General features: G+C 34.3%; 1 protein-coding gene across 5 annotated transcripts in view; it reads right to left on the bottom strand.

The window, feature by feature from the left end:
* RB1 (RB transcriptional corepressor 1) overlaps positions 1-19743 on the bottom strand; it is a 155265-nt gene that overhangs the window by 121154 nt on the left and 14368 nt on the right. For all 5 annotated transcript variants that reach the window (XM_023621589.2, XM_023621588.2, XM_070239710.1 and 2 more), the window contains exons 3-4: positions 4660-4775; positions 728-847 (exon numbers count right to left, since the gene is read on the bottom strand). In XM_023621589.2, the coding sequence (XP_023477357.1) occupies positions 728-847; positions 4660-4775 (236 nt within the window). The remainder of the gene's footprint in view (positions 1-727; positions 848-4659; positions 4776-19743) is intronic.

Here is a 19743-nt window from a genome sequence, read left to right on the forward strand (position 1 = left end):
CTCCAGGGAAGATGCTTCCTTCCAGCTCTATCTGCATACTCATTCCCCCTAGAATATTTTAAAACAAGTCTCTTTTCCCATTCTCCCTTTTCAACTGCTTATTTAAGTAAAACATTAACTTTCACATTCTCTTACCTAAATGAGATGAGCCCCAAAATGAACATCGTAACAGGCACATGCCAAATTACGGACTGTACCACTGGGAGTGAGGACTTGAATAAAAAGCACATTAAAAACCTAACCCAAGTTTATCTGCATTTCATCATTTCCCCAGCTGAACAGTAATGAAATGTCTTCTAAACCACCACTGGGAATACAAATCATAACTCGGTAGTATAGGTCACATACACCTTCCATTGCCTGTATGTTTTCTTTCTAAACTAAGTAACACCATCAGGAAGAAGTTTAATTTAGGTTACTCTTCCATTTAAACTAGAAGTCTTCTGACAGAGAAGGGTAAAGTGGGAACTAAGCTTAAAGTTTGTTAAAACAAATCAGAACCATGGAAGGATAGTAAAATAGTCAATTTTGGAGGAAATATTCAGAATGCACATGATTAGGTAAATAAGAAAGCTAAGAATTAATAAGAAACTAATAGCAAAGTGAATAAATCTAAGGGGTAATACTTAATAACTTTACTAAATATGTCAATGTTCCTAGATGGACTCTAATCACGAACAATGACGTGAAAAACCAGGGTATAATCCTAATAAAACTTTTACTTTACCTTTCTAATTTGCTGTAGAGTGCACATAATACATTATACTTCTTCAACAGTCTTGACATAGCATTATCAACTTTGGTACTGGTATCAATTTCTTTTAGTAAGTCAAAGAATTTATAGACACTGCAAAGGAAAAAAATAGAAAAAAGTGAATCAGTAACTTAAAGAATTCATTTTATTTCATTTTCAAAGCACAGACATTTCAATTCAAAATATTATTAACTCTACACCCAATCACTATTATATCCTTTGGAAGAAATTACTTTTTGCATTTTACTAGAATTTGAAGAGGAAAACATCATCTAGTCCTCAACCTACACCCCTATATCTATATGCCTACGTCCACTTCTATTTATTGTCAAGAATATGGAAAAAAAGAAGAGTTATGAAAGACGCATACATATGTATTTATTTCTACATCTATCTGTAAGTTTTTATAACCATAAGTTCCTATCCATTTATCCAATTCCAACACAAAACCACATGGTTCATTCTGGTGTTTCCCTTTCCATATTTACAACTCTTCTTTGACAGTGAGAAACCTGGAATCTGTTTATCTTTAATCTGTTTACTCATTTAATCAATCCCCTTGTATGTAACAACCTTCCATCTCCAAAGCTACTCATTCCCCAACATGGGCACTCTCCTCTCCTGCTTGCACTGACTCTCCAAACTAGCCTGCCCTCACCCTTCCAAATGGACACCTTCCTCACACTAGTAGGACTCCGACTTCCCACCCTAGACTGCCCTCACCTCACATGTGCCATGACTCCCTACACCAGCTACCTGCACATCCTGCTTGGTCTCTGACACTGCACACCAAGCAGCCCACATCAGCTTCCCCCCACCCCACCCCTATGTGGATGCCCTCCGCACTCCACTTTGGCTCTAACATCCCTCTCTGGTCCCGTGGCTTTCCCCCACCAGACATACATATATCTACTTCACCCCATCAACGGCTTAAGGACTGAATTGTAGAAGGGAAAAGGAAAACTGATTAAAAATTTTAAGTTGTTTAAATAATGACTAAATCATTCTTTACTGTTTTTTATAAAAATTAACCTATTTGAAATATCAATATATACATTTTTCACTACTGAAAAATAGGTGATTAAAGATAGCAATCATCAACTGCACCTCACACACTCATTTCTAATCAAGTTTGTCTAATGAATTTTTCCAAAGGAGCTAAGTGAACTAAAGGGTAGTCACTGGACCCACATATAGGCTGTCTAGGAACCAAAGAGTTATAGGTTTCCTTCCAAAAAATGGGCTGAACCACTCAAGACATTTGTCTCAAGAACTAGAAATATAAAAGCTTCAGATAATCAGTAGAGTGCACAGAACCAAAACAAAGGTTATTAAAAGTTCCTGAGATATAAAAGGGACTCGGGTAGCCACGACAAGCTATCTGGAAAAGCAAATAAATAAGGAATAGAAATGATATGGAGTAGATGATCAGGATGCTGACTATAAAAGAGAATCAGGCAAATGCACAGATACATCCAGAGAAAAAGAATCAATCTTACAATAGCATTTACTCAAGAACTACTCTCAGTTCCAGTTTTTATGAGATATATGGCAATACCTATCCATGGAGCATCATGAAAACTGCGAATTGTTACCACAAAGCCTTCTTTCTCTAGGGGTAACTTAAGCTTCTATAGAAAGAAAAAGAGAAAGAAGGAAGGTGAGAGGGAGAGAAGGGAGGGAAGAAAGGGAGGCAGGCAGGCAGATAGGCATAAAAAGCCATAATTAAGACACATAGATCTGTAGATAACTACATAGTCTAGAGCAGTGGTCCATGGATTGAAACTGGTCTGTGAACTGTTTGTGACCAGACCATAATTAAATAAATGCAAAAATTAAGAGAAAGCAGTTAAAAAGTTCTACGGTAATTTGACACAATTTTATGCCTGCTGAAAATAATAAAAACTTTGGTCTTGTGTTTAGTATGATTGTTTCATTTTTCTATTAATGAATTTATATTATAGTTTTTAAAAATATCAGTTTATGACACTCTGGAAATAAAAGAAACCAGTCCTTCACCAAAGCATGTTTAAGCAGCACTGGTCTGGATAACATTCCTGGATAGATATCAGAACACTGAGATGCTCTAAGAAAAAGTTTTACCAAATACATTATTATACTTATTGTAGGGAGACTATTTATGACATGCCCAACTTATAAATCAGCGTTGCTCTATGAATACTCAGGAAAGGAGTTTAGGAAAAGCTTTGCTGGGAAAATTCTTTCATCTTACAGATAAATGACATAATAGCCTTTCTCTATCAAATTTATTTAGCACTGCATGAAGAGCTATATAACTGTATTGCAGTCATCTATTTAATTTTTATCTTCCCTACTGGATTGAGTTTTTTGGGGTTATTTTTTTTTAATTTTATTTTTTTCCTTTTTCTCCCAAAGCCCCCTGGTACACAGTTGCATACTTTTTTTTTCAGTTGTGGGTCCTTCTAGTTGTGGCATGTGGGACGCCGCCTCAGCATGGCCTGATGAGCGGTGCCATGTCTGTGCCCAGGATCCGAACTGGCGAAACCCTGGGCCGCCGAAGCAGAGTGCACAAACTTAACCACTCGGCCACGGGGCTGGCCCCAAGGATTGAGTTTCTTGAGGTCAGAGACTATTTCTCACCTCTGCACCATTAGAACCTAACACAGTATCATGGTGCCTAACAGTTTTTTGTTTTTTTCCTTCCTTCTTTTGTGAGCGGAGACCATGTGGTGGGTAAGAGATCAAGATCTCATCAATACCTACAGTGTTTCAGGCCTTGATGCTATGAACTATATACCTCTCTATTATAATTTATTTAACTCTCATAATTCTATGTAGCTAATATCTTCATTTCACAGATGAGGAACCTAAGCTATCTACTCCAAGTCCTACAGCTTATAAAACAACAGAGCCCAGATTTAAACTCAGTCTAGCTTAACCCAAACATCCATATTCTTTCCAATCCTCTGAGGCCGCTAAAACATTTTCTGAATGAACAAATAAATTAATGTAGAAATTTACTTATATGTTTATATTACTTTTCAGCTTATAAAAACTATTTTGATTTGGTGATTTTATTTAATAAAGTTAAACTGTGAAATCTCTGAAGAGCAAACCAATTCTAATTCAATAGGTAAATATGAACATACAAGGCCCTTGTTTCCACATTTTACTTAGAGGTAGTAAGAAAAAGCGTTACCAAAAAATGCAACAATTTAATTTATCTTGTTTAAATAAAACACCAATTACGTTCAATTCCAGATGAGTTTATCCAAGAAGAAACATATACTACTATCTTTCTGGTAAAATTATTTACTGTTACAGTTCATAAATATGCTGCAAACGAAATGACTAAGTTCCAGAAGGCTTCTCAAGATAAAGTTCATGAGTTATTGGAAATAAATTACTAAACTCTTGTTATAAGGCATATGAGCTCAAAAACAAATATTAACTAAATAACTATTGGGGCCAAGTATTGTAATGAATACTTAACTGAATATATAATCTCATAAAGTATATAATGCACATATTTAAAAATCTTAAAATTTAATAAATTTTAACTAAATTCCTTTAAGATAGACTCACACTACCTTTATAAAGATTTTAATATATAATAAGTCTACTTTATAAGTCCTTGCCTTTTTTGTCCACTTTATCAACAGCTACAATTAAGAAGGTTACAGATAGTGAGAGACATGATGAAAATTTTTCCCAGGACACAACTATTACATTTTTAAGAAAGTACAGCATAAATACACTTTCATTAAGGTCTCCATGAGAAAACGACAGTTCAGTAGTTGACCTAAATCCTTTATGTTTTATATAATTTTAGCATTTCTCACTAATTCTCTGAAGTCTAGTGAGAATGTTCACAAGCAGTTTTCTTTAATGGCAGAGGTCCATACTGATGTAAGAAATTTTACCTGGTTTCTATGTTTTTCTGTAGCTCAGTAAAAGTGAAGGGCATCTCATCTAGGTCAACTGCTGCAATAAAGATACAGATTCCCCAAAGTTCCTTTTTCTTTTGCATATAACCTTCCTGGGAACAAAAAAAAAAAAATGGTTTAAATATTTCATTAAATCATTCACACACTGGGTACTGTGTTAAAATTGTATGTGATTTTTTTTCTTATTCAGCATAACAAAATAAATGTGCTTTTAAATCCTTATGATGACATACACTTGAGAGCATTTAATTCTACATTAATAACAAACACTTAAATTTTATATTGTAAGGCAAAAAAATTTCTAGGAAGATCAAAAAGTTAAATTACAACTTACTGTGGAAAACTTAGGGGTCAGTTCTTTGAAGTAAATATTTTCATTTTTCAATAATCCAATGTCATCAAAGTCAAGTTAAAAGATTTTATAGTCCGTAACATAAATTGTTTTTAAAAAAAAGCCCACTTTTTAAATTTATTATCCTCCTTCAGTCCTAATTCATTCATTCTTTTATGAGTCTATTGTTTCAAGCATTTTTTAACCTTGTGAAATTCATATCTTTCAGTGCCATATTTGCCTTCTTTGTGAAACGGAAATAATAATACACACCTTACTTTGTAAGAATTAAATGAGATTATATACAGAAAGACCTTAGCATAATGCCTGGCATATAATTAGTACTCAATGAGTGATGGCTTTCATTATCATTGGAATATTTTTTCATTATCATTAGAATACTTATTTTCCCTAAAAATATATATCACTGTCTAAAAATGTAAGTTTTGTATGTAAAATTTGGATTACATTAAATTGAAAACAAAAGAAATACCAAATTATCTGATATTCTGTTAAACAACTGGAACTACTTGCTTACTCTTCATTGGAGATTACGACAGAGCTGAAAAGTATGTGATGCAATTTTACATTGTTTTAAAATCTCAATTATATAAAAGCTTTCAGAAAAGAACTGTTCTGGGTTATCAAATTTTACAGATAATAAAAAGCTTATCACTGTCCAACTCTAAACTTTTCCTTACTTTTAGCTACTTGAGAAACAAATACTTTAAAACTTATATTACAGCTATATACCCACCAAAATGGCTAAAATTAAAAAGACTGACAATATCAAGGGTTGATGAGGATGTAAAGCAATGCAACACTCAAACATTGCTGGTGAAAATGTAAAATGGTACAACCATTTTGGAAGACTAGTTTGGCAAGTTTTGTTTTGCTTTGTATTTTGGTGAGGAAGATTTTCCCTGAGCTAACATCTGCGCCAGTCGTCCTCTATTTTGTATGTAGGACGCCACCACCACAGCATGGCTTGATGAGCTGTGTACAGGTCCACACCCAGGATCTGAACCAGTGAACCCCAGGCCGCCAAAGTAGGGTATGCAAACTTAACCACTACACCACCAGGCTGGCTCCTGGCAAGTTCTTACGAAGTTAAATATATACCTTCCATAACAGTTAGCAATTCCACTTCCAGATATTTACACCGAAGAGAAATGGAAACTTTGTACATGAATGTTAATAGCAGCTTCATTCCTAAAAACCAAAAACTAGAAACAATCCAATATCTACTAACAGATGAATAGATAAATTGTTGTGGTATAGCCATACAATGGAATGTTATTCAAAAATAAAAAGGAAAAGTATTAATAAATACAACATAGATAAATCTCAAAATTATTACACTGAGAAAAATATGCCAGTTACAAAAAGGTACATATTATGTGATTCCTTTCATATGAAATTCTAGAAAAGGCAAAACTAATCTTTAATGTCAGAAAAGTCAGTGGCTGCCTGGGGACAGGAGGGAGGTGTTGGGGAATGACTACAAATGAGGAGAGAATTTTCTGGAGTAATCAAAAATTTCTATATATTAATGGTGGTATTTACATGGTTGAACATGTTTGCCTAAACTTACTGAATTATTCACTTAAAACTGGTGATTTTAACATATGTAAACTATACCTCAACAAATTTGATTTCGAAACTGTATTACATACTTACTATTTCTGAAACTGAACATACAAAGTATACATTGCTTGAGTGTTATAATGACTAAGTATTAAGTACATTCTATTCTAATAAAACGAATGAACATCAACTTTTGTATATGTGTTTATACTAATATGGTCAATTTCTCAGGAACTACTAAGATGTTAAAAAAGGTGGTTTGTCTCTATAATAAATAACCCCAACTACCATGCTTTGTGAATTCTTATGCTTACTTACTTCTCATCATGTTTTTGGTTTGCTTCTTTGCTCTCAGGCTATCCCTGTCGAACCTAATTGCTCTCAATGTGTCTGCTTTCAGCAACTCAAGTCTTTTTTTTTTTTTTCCTACTCTTTTAAAGGTTGGGAAATGAAGTAACTAAAGTTGTTAAAACTGAGTACATTGTTTACTCATTTTTTAAAACAGCAAACTTTATTAGGACATAGCCAACATAATTCAACACAAGTTCATTTGAAATGATAAAATTCCTAAATGAAACATTACATAAATAGTTTCTGATTTTTAAGGACCTGAGAAACTTTCCTAAGAGCAAAATGTGTTCTTTATTTCAGATGATTTATAAAGCCTGTTGTTATTGTTGTTGTTCTAGCTGCATTCCAATTAACTCTATATTTAGATAAAGTGGTGGTTCTTCTTCCTACATGTTTATCTATGGAAGAAAAATAAACGTTTCTTCTAAATTTGACTATTAAATATTAAATATTTTAGTCATCTATATTTGATTTTGTTCTTCAGGGGAAACTAGATTACAGATGAGACCAATGTTACAAAACTGGATGATTCATTCACATGCAAATATTTTTGTGTATCTATGCAAAGGAAATGATGAATTCCAACTAGAAGAGTCCTAGCAGTAGAATTTCTAATTAAAGTATTTAAGATTATATATATATATATTTATATGAAAAGGGCTTGCATTTTAGTTGTAATGAATAATATCCCATTTGGTCTCATCTTATACCTGGATGCCACCAAGATTTGCTAGAGGGAAAAAATTTACAAAGCCATGAAGGTTACAATCAACTACAAAATTCTACTCTATAAGCATTTTGCTCGCTTTTTAAAACAGCAGATTTTATTAGGACACAGACAAGACAATTTAACACAAAGTCATTTGATATGATAAACGCCTAAATGAAAAAAATCAGTCTAACCACCAAATTTAATATTATTTAAAAACCATACCTTTATTTTCATATACGTTTCTTTGTATCTTCCAGTTTGTTTTTATCTTCCAAAATTTGAGATCTCTAGTAATTTTTCAAGAAATATTCACTATGCAACTGCCATGGTTATGACTTCAGGGATACGGCAGTAAAAAGAGAAACAAAAACAAATTCCCTGTCTTCCTGGGACTTACACTCTTATTATTTATGTTAAGAACATGGATTTTGGTGTCAAACATTCAAGAGTTTGAATATATATTCTAGTTGTGTATCTGTGGGCAACTTGCTTAAGTCTAATTAAACCTCAGTTTCTACTAAAATAGGATGACAACAATGTCCAAGCACAGAGTCATCATGAAAATTAACAGTGAGAATGCTCTTAAGTAATCAGCATGGTGCCTGGCATTGTACGCAATGAATCAGAGTTAACTAGCAGCAGCAGCATTACTATTATCAGGGAATGTAGCACTCATTCCACTACACCACATCAGTCTCAACACTATCCATCATCTGACCTTTTCCATACCATAAATATCTATCCTGGGGAATAATGGAATTTTGTGTTTTTGTTTTCGTTTTTTAAGAAATAGGGTTTACTGACCCCCCGACCCGCGCCCCCGGGAAGTTGACATATTTTCAGTTCTTCTTCCCGAATGTCATACAAATGAAATCATACAGTCTGTAGCCTTTTTCATCTGGCTTCTTCCACTTAGCATAATACTTCTGAGGGCTCATCCATATTGTTGTAACTATTAGTATTTATTCTTTTTAATTGTTGAGTAACATTTCACTGTATGAATATGCCACAATTTGTTTATCCATGCCAAGAGTTGAATACAATGTTATGAATAAGGCTACTAACCCCAGCCCTAACTATCCAACTACATGTCTTTAAGCGGATGTAAGTTTTCATTTTTCTTAGACAAATACCAAGTTGGGGAATGGCTAACTTCTATGTTAAATGTAAATGTAAATTTACAAGAAACTAACAAACTGTTTTCCAATATAGCTGTACCATTTTGCATTCCTACAAGCAATGAATAAGAGTTCCAGTTGCTTCAGATCCTCACCAGCACTTAGTTTTTGTTTGTTTTTTGCCATTCTAGCAGGTGTGTGGTGGTGCATTTTCCCAAGGACTAATGACACTGAGTATTTTTTCAAATCTTACTTAACATCCACATTTCTTATTTAGTGAAGAGTCTTTTCAAATCTTTTTGCCAATTTTCTATTCAGTTATTTGTCTTATTGAACAGTAAGTTATTTACACATTCTGGATTCAAATCTTTAACAGATACGTGTTTTGTAAAAATTTTCACCCAGGCTGGGGCTTATTATTTTCTTGAATGGTATATTTCAAAGAGTATAAGTTTTTAATTTTGATGAAGCTGAATTTATTAATTTTTTCTTTTAGTTCTTTTCAATAGTATTCTCTTCAATACTATTCTTTTATAGATAGAAGAATACTATTCTTCTATTCTTTTCGATAGTATTACCTATGAAATCTTTGCCTAACCCAAGATCACAAAGATTTTCTCCTATATCATCTTCTACAAGTTTACGTCCATGATTCATTTGAGGTAATTTTTATAAATGGTGCAAGGTAAAGACTGAAGTTTATTTTTTGTATGTGGATGTCCAATTGCTCCAGCATCATTTATTGAGAGAAATATCCTTCCTCCATTGAATTACCTTTGCACTTCTGTGTGTATAAACTAACTATATATGTGTGGACTCTATTTCTGGATTCTCTGTTCTGTTCCATTGACTTACTTGTCTTTCTTTTCACCAATACTACAACATCTTGATTCCTGTAGCTTTACGTGTTTTATTCTTTTTTAGTCCAGTTTGATTCAAGATTTTTCGATCTGAAAAGGTCATCTGATTTACCTCTCACTGTGCAGATTAAGAAATTAAAAACTAGAGTTGAGACTTGTTCAACACAGCCAGTCAACACCACAGACCTAAAACCCAAGTTTCCTAACACTCAATTTAGTATTGTTACATTTCTTTAAGAATATTTCCTTATTAAATTTCTGCATTGATGTTCCTAACATTTTCACTACTATAATCCTTACTCTCATCACCCCACCAAGAGTTCTGTACTCTTAACTATTTTACTATTATGTACTCTTTATTTTCTATTTTATTGAGAAGATTAAAGAATCACAATACCTAAAGCCTCAACATTCTTCTCCACATCAAATAATTTCTAATTCCCGTATCTTCCAGTCTTCCTTAAAATGTCTCTGCATCTTCATTTATAAGTTGTTCTTCTCTTCTGATTTTGACAAATGGACATTTTCCTCCACTCTCAAATTAACAACTCTAATCTGCCCCCTACCTCCCACTTCAGATCACATTGCCTCTCATCTCCTTCAAGACCTAGTTTATTAATTCCTCCCCCTGTCTTTTATAATTTCTCTAACAGTTTTCTAAGAGCTCCTTCCCCTTTGCTCACAAATAAGTGTCTATCACCTTAAGAAAATAATAATAACCTATCCCTCTATCCTTGGACCTTATCAAGCTACTGTCCTCACCACACATACAAACCTCTCACTGTTCTCACTATTCACACACACACTCCCCATACACACTCTCACATTATACACATACTGCATCCACTGGACACATACGCTCACTATACAAGCACTATTCTACTGAGGCTCTTCTCTAAGTCTTCAAAGATCCCTCTTTTTCTAAATTGAATGGCCGTTTTTTGGTTTCATTCACAAAGATCTCTATGCAGTATCTGAAGCTGTGGTAACGGAACTTTTTTCCTTACCTTTTAAAATACTCTAACATCCTCACTCTCTTTTCTTTCTCTCTCACGACTTTTTCATTTTTTCCTAACTCCAAGGACTTTTTCCACCACCCTCTGTTTTCCTCAGCAATCTCATCCACTTCTATAACACCCTCATCACTACCGTACAGAGGATTCACATAGCTCATCCTGCTTTCCAGCCCCGACTGCTCTCTTGAGATTCAGGCCTTATTTTCCAAAGGCAATGTACAATGTAACATCTGTAACTGATGTGTTTTCTTGAAAATTCAGACAAGTCTTATGAAAAGGGCTCAGAACAGCAGCTTAAAAATTAATACAGAAGAAAAGTATTATCCAGCCAATCACCAAAAAGAAATAAAACATAAAGAAAAAAAAATGGGCATAAGACAAGAATAAGCATTTTGCAAAAGTAGTACTTTCCAACAAACATATTTTGAAAATACTGAAACTCAGAACAGTGTCAACTGAAGGACATTTTATTAATACGCATCAAGATCCTCAAGAGTTTGATTTTATATCTAATAGTTATCCAATAAAAATAACTGGAGAGCTGAGTCAAGATTTAGTGTAATACATGTTCAAACAATTATTTATAATAGCAAAAATAGTGGGAAAAGCCTAAATATCTTAAAATGGAATGGTTAAATAAATTATGATAGAGTTATATCATGGAATAATACAAAACCTTTAAAGCATTTCAAAGATTATAAGGAAATGGGAAAATAACAAAGATACCTTAAGAGAAAAAACTACCAGAATGCAAAATTCTGTGTATATTTTGATTCTAATTTTGTGAAAAATTTTTAAAAAGGAAAGGCAAAAATATACAAAAATGTTAATTATTATCTCTAGGTGGTAGGATTACAAATGGTTTTCATTTTCTTCATTAATCCCAGATTTTCTAATTACCTACAGTTATAAAATAGGGGGAAAGGTAACTCAATAAAAAGTACTAAATTTATATAAAGCAGGAGAGAGAAAAATTATGAATACTATTTATAAAAATCTTTAAAATATTAAAAATAAAACTTTAATTACATATACTACCATTTAAATCAAAATCTACAATCAAAACTTGAAAAGGCTACCTATTAAGCTATATTTAGTTTAGTTCACTTGAACCACCTTAATGATAATCCCTAATTAGTAATGACCTGTACTTGCTTTTTTACAACACACTAACTTATAAAAGAGCTCCACCAAGTGGTGACATAAATCATCTTGAAAACATCAGAAAAGTAGGTTATCTTACTATTCATGGTATCATAACTAATATAAATTTAAATTACGATTTTAAAATACTATTTTCTCAAATCTTCCATTTTAAAATATTAGCCACGACCAAGATGAAAATAAGCCATAAGAAATATGCTCTGCATCTCAGGGTGAAAAGGATACACATCCTTATACTTGATTCATGAGACTAATGACTGATCAGCTATAATAAGGTTACAAGTTACATGGATTACAGGAATGTATTAGAGAAATAGAGGGGATAACAGCTGCATTTATCTTCTTTATGTATACTCTTGGATTTCCTCCTCACTGAGGTTGTACGTAGGAACAAAAGGAATAACATGCTAATATGCCAGAAAATCCCCTGTCACTTGTATAATACTAGCTGACAGCAGTTAGTATTAAGGACATACTCTCATGTGCTCAGAAGAAGTAAAAGGCAAGAGTGGCACAGCCAAGAAGTGGATTGCTCCATAAAAACCGAAGAGTAGGGAACATTTGCCAACCCATTCTGTGAAAAGCCAGTACTACCCAAATACTAAAATTAGACAGATATTACAAGGAAAGAAAACTAGATACTAAAATCTCTTATGAATATATGCATAAAAATCTTCAACAAAGTACTAGCATACCAAATCCACCAACATATAAAAAGGATTATACACCATGACCAAGTGAGACTTATCCTAGAAATGCAATGTTGGTTTAAGATCTGAAAATCAATTAATGTAATACACAGTATTAGTAAGGGGGAAAAACTTGATTTTATCAATAGAAGCCAAAAAAATTTGACAAAATCCAAAACCATTTAACAAAGCACAATATAAAATAGGAATAAAAGGAAACTTCCTCAACCTGATAAAAGGGATCTATAAACAGTCCACATTTAACATCACATCTAATGGTAAAAGACAGAATGTTCTCCCCCTAAGATCAAGAAAAAGACAACAACGTCACCTCCTGCTATCCTGTTCACCAATGTTTTGGAGGTTCTAGCCAGGGCAGTAGGGAGAAATAAATAAATAAAAGGCAACAAGACTATAAAGGAAGAAGCAAAACTCTCTCTTTGCAGACAAGATGATCTGTATACAGAAAATCATAAGGAACAGACTAAAAAACTATTTGAATAAATGAATTTAGCAAGGTTGCAGGGTACAAAATCAACATACAAAAGTCAATTGCATTTCTGTGCACCAGCAATGAATAAACCAACAATGAAATTAAGAAAATTCCGTTTATAATAGCATCAACAAAAACAAAAAACTTAGGAATAGTTTATTTTTAAGTGTAAGACTTGTACTCTAAAAACTAAAAATACTATTGAAAGAAATTAAAGAAGATCAAACACATGGAAGGACATTTTGTGCTCATGCATCTGAAGACTTAATATTGTTAAGATGGCAATACTCCCCAAATTAATCTACAGATTCAACATAATCCCAATTGAAATCCCAACTGCCTTTCTAACAGAAATTGACAAATTGATCCTAAATTTCATATGAAGAGAGGATTCTTGGAAGATGGTGGAGTAGGAAGCACCAGAAATCTGTCTCCCCACCTAGACAACACTGAACTGGCAGAATCTGTCTGATGTAACTATTGTGGAACTATGGAGTCCATTAAAGACCTACAACTTCCAGGGGAAGGCATGGTCAGCAAATTATAGTTAATTCCCATTAATTTCAGCTGTTAGCAGAGTAGCAGCGACCCATGCCAACCCTTAGCCCTGTGGCAGGCAGTTGTGCACATGATCCTGGAACAGCTGGCACACAGTCTACAGGAGCCAGGTTGAGAAAAAAGGACCCTGTCTTCCAAATTTCAGAGATCTGTGCTGATTGCTGCTTCCAATCATAGAAGTGCAAACAAAGAGGTGGGGATTATTATTGTTGCACCTCCCCCTCACTGTTGCAAGCCCCATCCCCTCTGGCTGAAGTGACTTGCAAGAGATTTAAAGAGTCTGCACCTTTCCCCCACTCTTCATTTTTCTCTTTTTCTCCTTTTGGGAGCCAGACATGGACAACTGGGACATTCAAAAGCAACCGCATATATGAAGGAAATAAAGTCACAGTGCACGCCCAAGGGAAGGCACAGGCTCAAAAAAGACCTGAAAATACCTTAAGTTTATACCTCAGGCTAATCCCCAACAGAGACGTAGTCTACAACAACAAACACACACACACACACAAATAAATAAAAAACAAAAAACAAACAGCAGCAAACCCTAGGGAAGGGGGAGAATTTGATTTCCAGACTTACCAGATTATCAGATTCAAATGTCCAGTTTTCAACCAAAAAAAACCCACAAAACATACAAAAAAACAGGAAAGTATGGCTCATTCAAAGGGAAAAAATAGACCAATAGAAACTGTCCCTGAAAAAGAATTGATGGCAGATGTACTAAATGAAGACTTTAAAACAACTGTTTTACAGATTTTCAAAGAACTAAAGGAAGACATGGAGAAAATCAAGAAAATGATGTATAGACAAAATGGAAATATCAATAAAAACCTAAAAAAGAAACCAAAAGACATTCTGGAGCTGAAAAGTATAATAACTAAAACAAAAAATTCACTAGAGAGATTCAAAGGCAGATTTGAACAGGCAAAAGAAACAAACAGCAAACTTGATAATATGACTATGGAAAGAATAAAGTCTAAAAAACAGAAAGAAAAAATTGAAGGAAAGGGAACAGAGAATAAGGGACCTGTAGGACATCATCAAGTGGAACAACATATGCATTACACAAGTTCCAGAAGAAGAAAGAGACAAAAGGGCAGAGAGAATATTTTAAAAAATAATGGCCAAAAGTTTTCCAAAATGTAATGAAAGACATGAATATAAACATCCAAGAAGCTCAACACACTCCAAGTAGGATGAACTCAAAGAGACCCATACCAAGACATATTACAATCAAGCTGTCAAAAGCCAAAGCCAGGGCAGGCTCGGTGGCACCGCAATTAAGCGCACACATTCCGCTTCAGCGGCCTGGGGTTCATCGGTTTGAATCCCAGGTGCGGGCAAGGCATCGCTTGGCAAGCTATGCTGTGGAAGGCGTCCCATATAAAAAGTAGAGGAAGATGGGCATGGATGTTAGCTCAGGGCCAGTCTTCCTCAGCAAAAAGAGGATTGGCAGCACATGTTAGCTCAGGGCTAATCTTCCTCCAATAAATAAATAAAAATAATCAGCTTAAAAAAAAAAAAAAAAGCCAAAGCCAAAGGGAGAATTTTGAAATCAGCAAGAAAGAAGCAACTCATCACATACAAGGGATCTTCAATAAGATTATCAGCAGATTTTTCATCAGAAACTCTGAAGGCCAGAAGGCAGCAGACTGATATTTCAAAGTGCTAAAAGAAAAAAACTGTTAGCCAAGACTGCTATATCTAGCAGAACTGTTCTTCAGAAGTAAAGGAGAAATGAAGACATTCCCAAACAAACAAAGCTTAGGGAGTTCATTACCACTAGACATACCCCATAAGCAATGCTAAAGGGAGTACTGCAAGTTGAAATGAAAGGACAAAAGTCAGTAACTCAAAGCCATATGAAAAAATTAATATCTCAATAAAGGTAAATACATGGGCAATTATAAAAGTTATTATTGTTAATGGTGTGTAGCCCCACTTTCTGTTTCCTACATAATTTAAAAGATTAATGCATTAAAAAAATTATTGTTTTGGACTCACACTGTATAAAAATGTAATTTTTGTGAAATTAACAACTGAAAAGGGTAGAGATGGAGCTATTGCCCCATGGTGACTACAAAGAAAACAGTTAAAGAAAATACACAAAAGGAAACGAAAAAGGAATCTAAACATTTCACTATAAAAAGCCAATTAAACACAAAAGAAATGGTGAAAAGAGAAAATCAACAGAGAAAACCCAATGAAACCCAAAGTTGCTTCTTCAAAAAGATCAAGAAGATAGAAAACTCTCTAATCACATTAACAAAAAAAAAGAAAGAGGGGCCAGCCCAGTGAGGCAGCGGTTAAGTGCACACGTTCCACTTCTCGGCGGCCCGGGGTTCACCAGTTTGGATCCTGGTGCAGACATGGCACCGCTTGGCACACCATGCTGTGGTAGGCATCCCACATATAAAGTAGAGGAAGATGGGCATGATGTTAGCTCAGGGCCAGTCTTCCTCAGCAAAAAGAGGACTGGCAGTAGTTAGCTCAGGGCTAATCTTCCTCAAAAAAATAAAAGAAAGAAAAGGACAAATTATTCACATCAGAAACAAAAGAGAGGAATCACTACAGAGCTCACAGAAATAAAAAGGATAATAAAAGAATATTATCAGCAATTCTGTGTCCACAAATTTGAAAACTTACATGAAAAGGGCCAATTGCTTGAATCGCGCAATCTGCCAAAACTCACACAAGAAATAGACAATCTGAATAGACCTATGATCTATTAAAGAAATTGAATCAATAATTAATAACCTTCCAAAATAAAAGTACCAGGCACAGATGGGTTTACTGTGAATTCTAACCAACATTTAAGAAAGAAATTATACCAATTCTCTACAATCTCTTCCAGAGACAAATACTTTCTAACTCATTCTACTAGGCAAGCATTACCAAAATACCAAATCCAGACAAAGACATTACAAGAAAAAAAAAAAACTACAAACCGGTAGCTATCCTAAACATAGTTATAAAAATCTTTAACAGGGGCTGGCCCAGTGGCACAGTGGTTAAGTGTGCGTGCTCCGCTTCAGCAGCCTGGGGTTCACGAGTTCAGATCCCAGGCATGGACCTACACACTGCTCGTTAAGCCATGCTGTGGTAGTGTCCCACATACAAAAAAAGAGGAAGATGGGCACAGGTGTTAGCTCAGCAACAATCCTCCTCAAGCAAAAAGAGAAAGATTGGCAGAAGACATTAGCTCAGGGTCAATCTTCCTCACTAAAAAAAGACAAAATAATTAACAAAATATTAGCAAATTGAATGCAACAACATATTAAAAACTTATATACCAAGACCAAGTGTGATTTATCCCATGTATGCAACATTCAAAAACCAACTAACATAATCTATCACATCAATAGGCTGAAGAAGAAAAATATGATCATATTAATAGATGCAGAAAAAGCATTTCACAAAATCCAACACCATTCACCATAAAAACTCTTAGTAAACTATGAAGAGGGGAAATTCCTCAATTTGACAAAGAATATCTACAAACAACCTACAGCTAACATTATACTTAACGATGAGAAACTAGAAGCTTTTCCATTAAAGATGAGGAGTAAGGCAAGCATGTTGCCTCTTACCACTCCTTTCAACATTATACTGGAAGTCTTAGACAATGCAATAAGGAAAAGAAATAAAAGGTACACAGATTGGGAAGGAAAAAATAAAAGTCTTTGTTTGCAAATTATATGATTGTCTACTTAGAAAATCTGAAAGAACTGACAGAAAACTTATGGAAGCCATAAGTGATTACAATAAGGTTGCAGGATACAAGGTTAGTATACATAAGTCCAACACTTTCCTATACACCAACAGTGAACAAGTGGAATTTGAAATAAAAAAATTAGCCATTCAAATTAGCACACAAAAAGTGAGATACTTAGACATGAATCTAACAAAATATATAAAAGATCTATATGAGGAAAACTACAAAACTCTGATGAATGAAATCAAAGAAGAACTAAATAAATGGAGAGAGATTCCATGTTCACGAATAGGAAGACTCAGTATTGTCAAGATGTCAGTTCCTCCCAACTCGATCTACAAATTTGACACAATTTCAATCAAAATCCCAGCAAGTTGTTCCATGAATATCAACACACTGATTCTAAAGTTTATATAGAGAAGCAAAAGATCCCAAATAGCCAATACAATATTGAAGGAGAAGGACAAAGTCAGAAGATTTACAATAAAGCTACAGTAATCAAGACAGTGTGATAGCAGTAAAAGAATAAACAGATCAGTGGAACATATGAAGAGCCCAGAAATAAGCCTACACAAATACAGTCAACTGATCTTTGACAAAAGAGCAAAGGTAATACAAATTTAAAAAGACGTATTTTTCAACAAATAGTACTAGAACTGGATATCCACATACTAAAAAAAAAAAAAAAAATGAATCTAGACACAGACCTTACACCCTTCACAAAAATTACCTCAAAATAGATCACAGCCCTAAACGTGAATATATATACACACACACAATATATATACAATTATTCATTTATAGTTTATATGTGAACCTAAAACTGCTCAAAAAAACAAAGTCTATTAAAAAATAACTTTTTTCTCTTTTTTTTTGAGGAAGATTAGCCCTGAGCTAACATCTGCCGCCAATCCTCCACTTTTTGCTGAGGAAGGCTAGCCCTGAGCTAATATTTGTGCCCATCTTCCTCTGCTTTATATGTGGTACGCCTACCACAGCATGGCTTGTCAAGTGATGCCATGTGCACATCTGGGATCCGAACTGACGAACCCCGGGCCGCCGAAGCAGAACGTGCGTACTTAACTGCTGCACCACCAGGCTGGCCCCCAAAAATAACTTTTTAAAAAGGGAAAAAAGGTCCTTCCCACAAATTTAACACCTTAGATGAAATAAAGAAACTCTATGTAAGACACAAGCTACTAATGTACACTCAAGAAGAAAGAGATAACCTACATAATCCTATATGTATTATAAAAATTGAATATAAAGTTTAAATTTTCCCAAAAGAAGAAAACTCCAGGCACAGATAACTTCACTAGTGAATTCTATCAAAGGAACATTTTATGTTAACAAAGACAGAACACAGGATAAGGCATAAAACAAATCTCAGTAAATTTAAAAGGACTGAAAAAAAATCTAATACAAAGTCTTTACCTACATCTTTTTTGAGTAATGTATGTCTATCTGCATTGGCAGTAATTATTCTAAAAACAAATCTAAGAGTTAATTGAAGTCTCCTTAATATTTAACTGAGAGAATACTAATCCACAACATCCAAGACCATCAACAAATCCAAGTAGGCAGGACTCAAAGTGATCTACACCCAGACACACCACAGTAAAAATGTTGAAAAACAAAGATAAAGAGAAAATCTTGAAAGTATCAAGAGAAAAAAGACTTATCAATACAAGAGAGGTCACAATAAGATTAACAGCTGATGTTTCATTAGAAAACACTGACTCCAGAAGGCACTGGAATGACACATTCAGAGTGCTAAAAGAATAAAACTAAGAATCCCATATCCAGTAAAGCTAGCTTTCAAAAATAAAGGCAAAATAAAGTTATTCCCAGATCAACAAAAACTGAGCGAACTGCTACCAAACCTGCCTTCTAAGAAATACAAGGAGAACAGAAGTTCTACAGGCTAAAAGGAAGTGACTACAGACAGTAATTCAAATCCACACAGAAAAAAAAATAATGTTGGGGCCGGCCTGGTGGTATAGTGGTTCAGTTAGTATGCTCCAATTCAGTGGCCTGGAGCTCATGGGTCCAGATACCAGGCACAGATCTACACACTGCTCATCAAGCCAAGCTGTGGCAGTGTCCCACACAACAAACAGAGGAGGACTGGCACAGATGCTAGCTCAGCAACAATCTTCCTCAAGCAAAAAGAGGAAGATTGGCAAAAGTTAGCTGAGGGCCAATCTTCCTCACAAAAAATAATAATAATAATAATAATAATGTTGGTAAAGGTAATTATGTAGGTAATGATAAAAAACAGTATAGCTGCATAGTTCTTTCTCTTTCCTTTCTTAACTGATTTAAAAAGCAACTGCATTTTTTAAAAATTATATAATTGTATTGGTGGGCCTATAACAGATTTATGTAGTCAAGTTGACAATAACAACATGAAGGCGATAAGAATGAAGCTACACTGCAGTAAGCAAATCATACTGGATGGTACCT

This window comes from Equus caballus, chromosome 17 (genome assembly GCF_041296265.1).
Source record: "Equus caballus isolate H_3958 breed thoroughbred chromosome 17, TB-T2T, whole genome shotgun sequence".
Taxonomy (NCBI): domain Eukaryota; kingdom Metazoa; phylum Chordata; class Mammalia; order Perissodactyla; family Equidae; genus Equus; species Equus caballus.